The 12705-nt window shown below is 41.9% G+C and overlaps 1 protein-coding gene across 6 annotated transcripts in view; it reads left to right on the forward strand.

Annotated features, from left to right (window-relative positions):
- Positions 1-12705, forward strand: part of SPEN (spen family transcriptional repressor) — a 70056-nt gene that overhangs the window by 16272 nt on the left and 41079 nt on the right. For 5 of the 6 annotated variants that reach the window (XM_014951878.1, XM_014951880.1, XM_014951881.1 and 2 more), the window contains exons 2-3: positions 2847-3167; positions 6626-7102. In XM_014951878.1, coding sequence (XP_014807364.1) covers positions 2847-3167; positions 6626-7102 — 798 coding nt within the window. Of the gene's footprint in view, positions 1-2846; positions 3168-4350; positions 4485-6625; positions 7103-12705 lie in introns of those variants that run through there. The other variant, XM_014951884.1, reaches the window with a different exon arrangement.

Genomic DNA, 12705 nt, shown 5'->3' on the forward strand with positions numbered 1-12705 from the left:
TCGTCGCCCTCCCTCGCTTTCAGCAAAGGCGATTGTCACAGATTATCCTCGGGGCTCGTCAAGGGTACGGGGCAGGACACCAAAGCGCAGCGTATATTTAGGTATCTGGATAACGGAGGGATTAACACGCGCCGACTAAGAGTGGGGTGATTTAGGACCATGGCTGCAGCACGATACAGTAGTGGCCTCCCCCATCCATTCCCGATTGAGAAAAAAAGAAAAATAATTTTCTAATTAATGGCAACCAGAGTACACTTTTCCCAATATAAAAATTAAGCTCCAGCAGTGGGAGTTGCGCGTTTGCTGGGTGATTTTGTTGGTCCGTGGGGAGCACATCACATTGATATTTTATATCTTCTGTGCTTTCCAGGCAGCATTAGCTTAGATATTTGAACATTTTAACGCATTCTGGATCTTCTGCAGCAAAAGGAAAATAACCGAGTTGTGCGCGTGTGTCGTAACGTGTACGTGGTGGGATTTCAGAATGAGGAGAGACAGAATTGTCAGGATGGTGAGTGGGAAGAATGTTTCAGAGCCGTTCCTGCTGGCGGCACAGGCTGTGGTGACTGCGCTCGGAGAGAAGGGCAAGTAGGATTTTAGGGTTTTTTGAGCAGTGCTGAGATACTATTTTATTTTTTTTTCCCCCCTGACGATTGTAGACAAAGTATGGGCTCGTGTTGCCAGAAACCGAATGTGTAAACAATGAGCAAAAGGAAAGTACATGTTCTAACCAGCTGCTTCTGTAACTAAATTATTTAGAAGGAAAAGGCAATGGATGTGAGAGTGAGAGCTCTCTGTCCTATTGCAGCATCTTCCCTTCGCTGTCCGCAGAGAACAGCCCCTGAGACGCATCTGAAGGGTGATGCCAACTAGAATACCTCATTATTTCCTGTATTTTTTGTTATGTTCATTCATGGCATGAGCGTTTTTCAAATAGGCTCTTTCCTGTTTTCCTTCCCCTTCTTCCTTTCCCGTTTCTTCTCTCTTTGCATGTGCCACATCCAATTAGGCCATTTTTTTTTTCCTGACACAAATTTTATTAATCACATCCTCTACTTTTCTGGTCTTTCTGAATCTTGCCTTCAAGGCAAGATAACCATATCCAGCTTTGGAAGAGCGCAAACTTTGAGAAATCCCTTTCCTGCAGCACCATTTGCCATTATTTGCTCCTTGCAGGTTTTAATTGGAATAAAAAATGCCCAGTGCATGGGTTTGGTATCAGATTAGGAAACTCCTGAGAGTGGACCATCACCCATGAGCACAGAGGTGGCACGCTCTGCTCTGGACAGCTCGGAGGCAAGAATGTGTCCACTGATGACTATGCCTTTTTATGCCTAAAGAAGCACTTTTTGACCTAAAAGAAACTCTGTTTTGTGCACATAATCCTTAATGGACAGTGTGAGTATAAACCAGAGAAAAATGAGACCTAAATCCAAACCAGGTTAGATATCAAGTATAGTAGGTCAGGCTGGATGGAGGAGCAGGTTTTCACATGGTATTTAAGGATTAGTCACCCAGGACACTGCTGAGACGCTGAGGTGTATGGAAAGCCACGCAGAAAACGGGGCAGACGCAGGTTCCGACAGCGTTTGCCCCTCAGACAGACAATTGTATCAGCTCATTCCTGTGCACGGGGCTGAAAAGCAGCTTTTCCTGTGTAAGATCTGTTTACATCTGCCCAGCATCATGCTGTCTTCTTGAATGCCTTTTTTTATTTACTGTGCAATGATTCTTCATTATTGTAAACAAATATTTCATCCTTCTTGAATGGACCTTTTTTTTTTTTTTCCAACGATTCTTCATTATTGTAAACAAATATTTCATGATTAGTTTTTTACTTGTGTGTCCCTTTCCTGGTTGTCCATTCAAAAATACACTTTTTGCCTCTTTTTTTTGGGTCATGAATTAACAACTGCAGTTAAAGCCTTTTCCAGATTTTGCCCAAAATCTCGTGGCTGAGATAAATGTACAACCCCAATGTGACCTGGTTTAAAATGTTGCTGTGGTTTTGCTCCCCTTTTTCTCCTTTCTTGCTGTGAATTGATGCGAGTTACTTGAAAACATTTTTACGTCGTGTTTTCTCTGTGCACAATTGTGATTGTTTTTATTTTTTTAAGACATTTACTCATCCCTAAGTGCCTGTGTTGCAATTATTTACCATAGATTAATTAGGGTGGTGTCATGCTCCCGTCGGCTCTCCTCAGTGTCCCTCCTGTGGGGCTTGGTCCATGGGGGGGGTGTAAACTTGAACCCCAAGAGTCACCTGGTCTGGGGGGGGTCACTGTGCTCCCAAAGTGTCCCACGAGGCTGTAAATAAAGGGATTTGGGATCAGGAATGAGGATCAGAACGAGGACTCCTGCTCTAGCGCTGAATGGATTAAATATAGATGGGAGTAGTGGAATTGCTGTGTCAAGGTCATTTTTTTTTTTTTTCCTGAAGAAAATTGTAGGGATGTCTTTATTTTTACTTGTTGTGACACAGTTTTGTTTTAATTATGTCTCGCTCGTCAGATTAAAAACGAGAAGGGCTGCCCTAATTGTGAATACCTTTCTATTTCTTCAGCTGCTGTTGCTCTGTTATTATGAGAAGGGCAATCTCGTGGCAGCCTAACCAAAAGAGAGGGGTTTGGAAAATAACCATGGAAAGTCTAAATGGGTTTTTCCCCCTCGTTTGAAAATGCATCTTCAACCTCTGCTGTGCTTTGAGATTGATTTTCCTGCCGCGTGGGAAGGGCAAATGGTTTGAGGCTGATGTTGGTTTTGCAGGAGTTTTTGTGTTGTGAAATGCGGGGGGATTTTTCTCCCACCAGTGCTAACATACGTGCTCTGCTTTGCTTTTCTTCCAGATATGGACGTGTCGAAAGTGTCAAAATCCTCCCTAAGAGGGGGTCGGAAGGCGGAGTGGCAGCGTTTGTGGATTTTGTGGACATCAAAAGTGCGCAGAAGGCACACAACTCTGTCAACAAAATGGGAGATAGAGACCTACGGACGGATTATAATGAACCAGGAACCATTCCCAGTGCTGCTCGGGGCTTGGATGATACAGTTTCCATAGCATCTCGTAGTAGAGAGGTTTCTGGGTTCAGAGGAGGTGGTGGGGGGCCCACTTACGGCCCCCCCCCATCGCTTCATGCACGGGAAGGACGTTATGAGCGGAGACTTGATGGGTAAGTTCCAAGGTTTCTCTAGGCAGGTATTTTGTATTTGATATGGTGAGAAACACAAACTCGTATCTAGGGCCCCCAGATGGATTTAAAATTTTGGGAATTATCTATGTTTCCTATTTTGGGTTGGAAACGGAAGTGATTTCTATCCCAGTGGCTGGTACCTTGTGGATCCATAGAGGATGTTTTCTGCAGCTGGTTGGATATCTACACTTGAAATAAGGTGGTTTTAAGATGGAAGATTTCCTTTGGCCAGCACCGATATTGGAGTTACTCTTTTCTAGAAGTAATGATTCCATTTCTTGGATAATATTAAGGCCTTGCTCGGATGTATCCCTGCTGCCAGATGGAGCTATCTTACTCTACAACATGTGGTGAAGTTCTCTATGGAGTATCTTCGGAATACTAGAACCTAAAATTCTGTGAAAGCTTGATGCCTAGTTCTCAGTTCTCACTGTACGCAGTTGGTATGTTAATTGGATTGTCACCACAAAATTTCTAGTAGACTTTAATGATGCAGCCCCTTGGATTCTACAGACAACACTTAGCCATGGAAATAACGCTTGGATGGAGAAGACCGAAGGCAGCTTGTGATGTTTCCATTTTGGATCTACATCATTTCCAAGTTATTGGGATTATGCTTTCTGATGGTATTGGCAAAAAGAGATGATGGACATTACTAAATTTTGGAAATTATAGTGTGTTTTTTTTTTTTTTTTTTTTTCTAATGCTGGGATAAGAACTACTGCCTTGAATTTATTGGATGGTATACAGTCAAGACGCCAGTAGCCATGGGGAGTGGATTACTATCTAGTCTCTTAAAAAGCTCTTTGCTGCTCCACATTAAACATACTTTAGTTTTAAGGACGTGGTGCTAATACCAGTTTGTGGATACGCCAGTGAGAAATGACTGGGCTGGATGGTTACAAAGGCGGCTAGAGGATGCCTGCTGGCCAGCAGCGCCGAGTGCCCTCGAGCATTGGGTGATCTTCTACCAGCTGCTTGATTCAGACATAGGGCTGGAAATTAAAATAATGGATCTATTTAAGTGCCTTCTGTCTCAAGAAAGAAGTCTGGGGGTTTCAGAGTTATGGTTTCAGTCTGGGACTGCTTCCTTCCAGTGGAATTTTTTTTTTTGTCTTGTCACTAAGATTTTTTTTTTTTTTTCTTGTTGGTTCATCTAAAATATCATTTGACACCCTTGCCCATTAAGAAGGTGGATTACCCCTGTAAGAGGGGCCAAAATTGGGGAAGTTATGTTCACAATTCTCTCCCTAGATTTAATTGGGAATATAGGTCGTGTTTCCACACTTGGAAAAGGTTGGTATGTCCTGCCCTGTGTATATTAGCCCCTCTCCTAACCCAAGTCAAACCCTCTCTTTCCACTAACTCCAGTAGTACTTAGTACTAATAGATAAATCAAAAAAGCACTGTAGCCGTTAGATTTTCAGCTCTGCTAGCTCCTCTGTCTGTCTTCTGTGTCCTTTTCATGGATAAGGACTTTGTTCTTTTGTGTCAGCTATATAGCAGTAACCCTCTAGAAAATACTGCTTTTTCTCTTACCTCATTAAATCAGCTTTCACTGATTAACACTTTATAGGATGCTAAATGCAATCGTTTATAAAATTGTTGATCTTGGTCCTTCAAAAGGGGGGAAAAAAAAAAAAGAGAGACGTGTTTCTGTGACAGATCCTGAAATACTTTTCAAAAAATGCCATTGTTGTGAGCGAGAGATAAGAGAGATGTGTTTCTGTGACAGATCCTGAAATACTTTTCAAAAAATGCCATTGTTGTGAGCGAGAGATAATGAAAATAGAAAAGGCAACAATGAATTTAAAGTGGATATATATAAGTTAATGAAATTCTGTTGCCCTGGTTAGGTAGTTTCTTACATACAATGTGAGAGCAAAAATGCAGGCAAAACATGAGCTAGCTCTATAGAAACCTTGAAAATGAGTTATAATTGAACAACAGAGGATGAATATATTTAGAGGATTAAAGATCCGGTGATTCATTGGAGAAGGAATGGAAGGAACTTCCTGAGATGCTAATCGAAAAAGATTGAAATCCCATTTTCAGTTTATATAAGATACCTGAAATATTTCTGCCATTTTAAATAGAAGGCAGAGCTGTGATGCAGGAGAGGAGGAGGGAGCGCAAGGCAGAATTGGGTTATTAGGATTCAGGGGATTGAAGTGACTAATAATTGGTTCTGAAGGAAGAATCTGAGAGAGAAGGCTGGAAAAAAAAAAAAAAAAAGGTTGAAATGTCCTTCATAAGAGGGATAATTAAATTTTTAAATTAACTTTGGCTACCCTGACATATTTAGAATTCTGCAAGTATTTTTTAAGCATTCAACGTAATCATTCTTGAGCTTTCATTTTACGGACGTAACTTAGACATACCGTCCTGGTACTTGTCTAAATTAGACTACTAAAGTATTTGTAATGGCCTTTTAACTTTATCTGTCAGTTTTACTATCTCTTTATTTGAGAGATCACACTAACTTTCTGAGAACATAGAGCCTTTCTCAATTGACTTACAAAAAATGTTGGAAATACTGAAAGAAAACAGACCTTAGCTCCTTGAAAGTAGTATGTGTGTCAGGATCCAAATTCTGTGATTGCAGTAGCAATAGTCTCAACAAACAAAAACATGCAAAAAATTTAATTTATCCTCATTGTGTAGGATCTTTTGGGGGCCTGCACCCTTGCAATTTAATTATTCTGACATGAGTAATGAAGATATATATTTCTTTAGTGAATGCAGCTCTGATAGAAACGAGTGTAGTGCTGATAAAAGCAAAATTCCCTCTAAGAGGATGAAACATTTTAGAACAGCAACAAGAAAACCCCCTAATTTTCTGGGTCTTCTCTATGGGTTACGCTACCCCTTTTGAAAGCAGCTTCTTACCTCTGGGTCATGCTTTGCACGGAGGCTTTCATGGCTACAGCCCCAATTTGCGATGCCATTTTTGCCAAAGGATAATTAGAAGAGCTCCAGTAATTAACAAATTCCAGAAAAATTTTTGAAGCTCTTCAGCAAAAATGGAAGGGGAGGAGGGGAGAAATAAAAAAGTTAATTGTGATGTCCACAAACATGAAGTTTTTCTTGTTTACTGAATTTAAAAGAAAAAAAAACCACAAACACAACTTAAATGAGGATTCTGCACTGGAAAGCAGCATTTTTTTCCTGTGCAGCCAAGATGCTGGTCATGAAAGCCCGATATTGTGATTAAAACAAAATGATTGCTCAGCTTTATCGTATACGACTATAACTTTGGAGTCAAGTAAAACCGTTTTTAAGTTTGTCAGTGTTTGCTTGATAGGTTATTGCTGTTTAGCGGAGAAGCAGTGGCAAAAAATAAGTTGAGTGCTGACGTGAATGTTTTGCATGATTTTGCTTTTTAGTTGTGCTTGTCCCTTTCTGATGAAATATTTTTCCCCCCTTCCTAAATGCAGGGCTTCAGATAACAGGGAGCGTGCTTATGAACATAGTGCCTATGGACACCATGAGCGGGGGACGGGAGGATTTGATCGGACGAGACATTACGATCAGGATTACTATAGAGATCCTCGAGAGCGGACTTTACAACACGGGCTCTATTATACTTCTCGGAGTCGAAGTCCAAACCGTTTTGACGCTCACGACCCCCGTTACGAACCTAGGGCCCGGGAGCAGTTTACATTGCCCAGTGTGGTACACAGGGATATCTACAGGGATGATATTACGCGGGAGGTACGAGGCAGAAGGCCCGAGAGGAATTACCAGCACAGCCGGAGTCGGTCGCCGCATTCCTCCCAGTCCAGGACGCAGTCCCCGCAGCGACTGGCCAGTCAGGCCTCCAGGCCCACCCGTTCCCCCAGCGGCAGCGGGTCCCGGAGCAGATCTTCCAGCAGCGACTCCATCAGCAGCAGCAGCAGTACCAGCAGCGACAGGTAGGTCACCTGTGCTCTTCCTGCACCACCACTGGCCCTGGGTGCAAGGGGGGGGAGTTGCGGGTCGTCATCTCAGGAGTTGCTGTGAAAATAGAAGGTGTTTGGTGGCAAAGAGTTATTCGTTGATGTAGAATTAAACTGGTGTGAAAGGTAAAAGGGCTGAGTTGGCACCAAGCATGCTGTTGCCATCGTTAATTATTTTCCATGGTGGATCTGCGGAGCATCCGTAAGGGGCTCGTTAGGCAAAAGGGGGGGTGTGCAGACATGAGGCACCCCTGGCTGCTCGGTAAATGCTTTATTGGCTTAAGTGAGGGAATAAGGAAATTTGAAGGTCCAACTGCTTCTTACAGGACGCGTTTTAAAATATTTTGGGAAATGATTATTATTGTCCAGTTTCCTCTCATTACCTACCACCACTAACGTAGAAAAGGTTGATGTGTTGCCTTTCCGTTCCTTTCCCCCTGTTGCCTCACAGCAAAAATTGTAGGCTTGGAAAAATTAAAAAAAACCAAACAACTAAACCCAAGTACGCGTTTCCCAGCGATAAACCCATGTCCTTTGTTCTGTAACAGCCACAATAGTCTTGTTTGTGTGGCTTCATAAACTATGTACAGGAAAAAAATCAGACTAGTAGAGCCAATAATTGGCTTTCTTTTAGTAATTTCAAAATTCATGTTGAAATACCTCTCGGTTATTTACCTTTTAAAGAGTAAATTCATGTTAAGAGTGGAAACCAAGAATCTACCATTACACCCGTGGGTGTTTTATGGTCTGTTTGGTGAAGGGTTTCCAGTTGGAAATGGTTCCTTTGCATACCAGTTCTTTTCCAAAACAAAAAATATTCATTAAGTAAATAAGTATATCAGTATAATAAATACTTAACGCTCGATTATCACTAGGAATGGAATTTTACCACTGGTAACTCTCTAATCAAGGTAATTATTCTTGTACAATCATACCTGCTTGACCATTGGACCTTGTGGAAGGGTTAGATGGGCTGACACTGGGGAGAGCGTACAGGGAGATGAGGAAATCAGTTCCTCCTCTTCTGATTTCCTCACCCCACACTCCCGCTGTCTAAAGAACTGTGCAAAGATTTATTTACTTCTTTAAAATGTTTTCTCCTGGATTTAGAAATCCAGACACTGTCTTGGGTGGAGAGAGAGGCACCTCTGGAATATTTGAGATGACATTTAGGCTGCTTTGAAGGCTTGTTTTGTTTATTTCTACACCTCTCTCTCAAAGAGATCTTAACACTTAGATAAAGACAACCCTTTGCCAAAGATTTTCACGCTTATTACAGCTTAAAAAAATTGGTGAGACTTCCAGAGGTCTCTAAAAAAAACCTAGAGAAGAGGAGTCGAAAGGAGGCCTGGTTACATTTGAAGTTTAAAAAAATGCTAAGCAGGGAAAGAAAAAAATCTCTTCTGGTGCTCCTTTGCTTGTTGCAGAATGGATGGAGGGGAGTCCAGGAAACTCGTAATATTTATAAAATGTCATTGTCGGGCTGTCGAGACGGGATGAAATACTGCTCTGCATTTGAGAGGACTAAATGGGATCCCACTGGAACAAAGTTAAAAGATTTAATCGGAAGATAAGCGGTGTCTGCTGTGCTTTAGCATTTCATTTTCTTGGCAATTTCTAGTTGTAGCAATGGAAAAGTAGATGATACTCTGGGAGGAAAGGGAAATAAACATTTTTTTTTCTTACTAATGCAGTAAACTCAAATTCAATAGACCAAGGAGTAGAATCTGGTGGATAATATATGTCCTTCTGAAGGATCAGAAAGGAGTTTTACATGTTTCTAAGCAATGAGTCAGATATTAATAAACATTTAACCATATCTTTACATTGTAAAGCAAAACCCCACCCGGACTTGAAGTCTTTTAAAGCACAGGTGGACTTTTCTGTTTAATTTTTAACACACTTTGAATTTAGGTATGTAAATATGTGATCCCCCTCGTCCCCTGTGGTGGGCAAAAGCAACCTCATCCCCTTTGTACTTCTCCCACTCGCCGTGCGATATAGTCAGGTTTCACCTACTCAGACCAGGCAGAAATTCCTTTGCGTCTCCGTATCGTGGGTAGTAACTTGTGGTTGTGTCATCCCCGGATTGATTTACCAAATTCTGTATCTTATTTTTCATTTCTGTGGTGGGATTTATCTGGAATAACTAAGGACTGTTTGTTATTGTCTGAGAAAGAATTGCTTCTTGCAATTTCCGTCGTGTTTCTCGAGGGTTTTAGCAAACTGGAGATCCTCTTAGGGCTTTATTAGAAGTGGAAATGGCCAATTTTGCGACGCTGTGGAAATTATTAAGGTCTTTGTGCTGCTGAATTCTTCTGAAAATTGTACCTCTTGAAGAGCTTTGTCACTCGAGTCTGGTGATGTCTGTCTCAGCTGGCGGGGTGGAAGCTCTCCTGTTTGCTCAGAGAGGTTGGGTCTTACCCCCACGCTCCTGCCCGTGTTTGGGGACAAACGCCGGCGCCTGGGGAAGCTCGTGGGTGTGAAACACTTGTGGGAATTTCGGTGCCTCCTCCAGGTGCTGTGAAAAACCAGCAGGAAGGTGGCGAGGGAGAAGCTGGGGCTTCCTTCCTTGTGGTTTTCCAAGAGCTGTGGGAAGTAAATAAGACTTTTGTTAAATGGAGATGATTTTCATTAAGTAACATAAGGAAAGATGCTCCACAAATTGCTTTAAAAAAAAAAAACAAACCCCAACCCCCCCCCAAAAGCCTTTATTTCATAAAGGTTCAGAGTTTGTTGCATCGGATCTCAGCTAAACTTTGCTTTAAATGTATATTTAGAGGCCTTTACAGGGGATTTGTAATGGGAGCTGCAAGAGAGTAACGTAGAAGATAAGACCAAAAAGAACGTGGTAAAAATAAACCATATTCTCTGGAGCAGGGCTTTATTTGGTGTATTTTGTGGCCTCTCAGGAGTTGCCTGAGGTGGGGCCGAAGCTGGTGGAGATGAATGTTTTCTGCAGGAGCCGCTTTCTCGGCTCAACAGAATTGAGGAAGAGTTTGTGTTTTGAAGTTGCCTTAACGTGAGATTTCTCATTCCCCACCCACGTTATGGAAAAGAGATCGTTGGGTTTTGGGGTTGTTTTTTTTAATCACCTTGAAAGAGTAAAAAAATAAACCCTGAAAATGATACTTGAATTTTCCACCACCAGAAGCCTTAATTTCTCTGTTTTGTTGATTGGAATGCACACCACAAATGATACATCAGCAAACATATTTTCTGCACTGTGTCACGGAAGAAGCTGCATGTGCATGGAAGCTGCGGGATCCCATGGGAAGCAAAACAGATTTTGTTTGTGCCCTGCCCAACCTCCTGTAAAAAAAAATAATCCCCCCCTTTTCTTTTTGGTGGAAAATGATCTTTTCTGGGCTGCTTGTTGAGGTGTTCTACTGCGCTAAAAAAAACCACCACCATTTCTCTGCATTTTTATTCAGTTATGTAATGTCAAATGGCTTTACACATTTCTTACTGTTCCATGTGTTAGTGATTATTTTTAAAGCTTTGCTGCCACGATGTACGGAACCACATGGCACCGCGCGGTGGGACCTTTTCGCTCTTAAAAGCGAAGCACCTTGTCGAAATGGGATTTTTATTTGCAAATTCCTGGCAGAAGCGGGTGATTTCCTATAGGTGATGTTCCAGAACGTGCAAGTGTGAACGCCGCACGTGTGTGTGCGTGGAAGTGTACGGATACGTGACCTGAGATTTCCTTTCACCTTCTGATTTATTTTTTAAGAGCGCTTACTCGATTGTCTGGTGTTGAGGATGTTGGAGGATTTACTGGATATGAATAATTTCCTAAAGCTTGTGATGTAAAATAGGTCTTGCTCTGGAATTAAAAAAAGCAACTTCTGCTTAGACACAAAGCGACTTCATTTTCACAAAGATGTAGGGAGAGCAGGGTCATTCCAGTACTGCTGAAATAAAGCAGTGGCAAGAAGTTACACGTATAAATGTTTGAAAATGGAATTATTTTTTTCAATAATTGTGATAGCTCTACTTAAATTTCTAAAGACAAGTGGGCCAGGCTTTCATAAAGTAATTAGAGATTGTTTTTTAATTTTAGATTTCTCTGTGGTGAAATCTTTCTGGAGCAATGAGTTACGGTTGGAAAGGAATATGCATGTGTTATTTTATGTGTCTTAATATTGAAATAAACTGATGAAAAATACTGCCAAGAGAATTTTAATCATGGGAAAAACAGGCTCCCTGAAACCTCCCGTGGAGGCTGCAGTGTTATTTTGTCTTGTTGGGGACTTTCATAGCCTGTTTAAACAACTGAAGTGAAAGTAGGAAAAAAGTGAATTTAGTTTCATTACATAATGCAAACCTTTCCCTGCTATTGTCTTCATCTCCTCTTTTCCGCTTAGTTTGTCTGCCAGCGAGTGATGAATCACTGACTTAGAATGGGATTTAGGGTTTTGGAGTGGGTTGAGAGATGCCTCTGCTGGGGACAGCTGAAAAATTCAGGAAAAATGAGGTTAAATGCAGCTGTTTGGTCTTTATTTAAGAATCTGCGAGATGGCCTTTGCTGATGTTAAGTAACTCCACAGAAATTTTGTGCTGCAGAGATCACCTGAATATTTTTAATCTCTCTTTCTTGTAAGACGAGAGGCTTCAGGGTTGAGCATGCTCCAATTTCTATGGGAAAAAGAATTAGGCGAAGATTTAAAAAAAAAAAATAATAAATTGTGTAGAGTAGGAAGCCACCTTTTCAATTACCACAAAGGCAACAGTAAATCCTGTAAGAGTCAGGTGAAACACCTAATCTTTACCTTTTGTTCACATAAAGCCATGTGCCGCTTTGATGTTCTCTCTGTGCAGGGAAATGTGAATTAGGGAAAGGAAAATTAAAAAAAAATCCAACTCAGATGCTCTCAGGTTTTTGTTACCGACTGTCGAGCATTTTCACTTTGTTCTTTCTTGTGTTTCTGTTGATGTCAGCCTGTGCTGCTTCTCATCTAAATATAACCTAGACCATCCTCTCAAACATTTTTTTTTTTTTTTTTTACCCTTGGGAGTATATCGAGTTTCTTGAAATTGAGCACAGGCAGAAAATTTCCAGATAGCTTTGAAGAGAGAGGAGATATTTTTGTGCTGAGATTAGAATACAGAAAGCGATCCTTTGCTAAACTCCCTACTTAAAAACGGCCTTAAAAGCCTACCTGTACGTGCATGTTTACACATTAAATAGATCCTCCGGTGAAAAAAAATAAATAAATAACAAATCTATCGGCCGGGATGTAAGATCTCCTCGCAGCTGGCGAGCAAATGGTGTCCCCGTCCCCTCGGGAGGGGACCCGGCGACAGCCCATCAGTCACCTCAGCCCTGAGGGAGGCCGCGCCGTCCTCTCCCGCCCGAGCCCCGCCGCCGCCGCCGAGCCTGCTGACAGAGCGGCTCGGGGAGGGCGCCAACTCGCATTACCTCATCTGTATACTCTAGAGTAATCTATTAAAAATGTGCGTTGCATAATAGATTTTTATCTCGCGCTGAAAATCCCTGGCTTTTAGGTCGCCTCGCAGCCTCTGGTGGCGGCGGGAGCTCGGCGCTGTAATGGCGGCGGGGCCGGGGAGGGCCG

The sequence above is a fragment of the Calidris pugnax genome, unplaced genomic scaffold (assembly GCF_001431845.1).
Source record: "Calidris pugnax isolate Ruff unplaced genomic scaffold, ASM143184v1 scaffold205, whole genome shotgun sequence".
In the NCBI taxonomy this organism is placed as follows: Eukaryota; Metazoa; Chordata; class Aves; order Charadriiformes; family Scolopacidae; genus Calidris; species Calidris pugnax.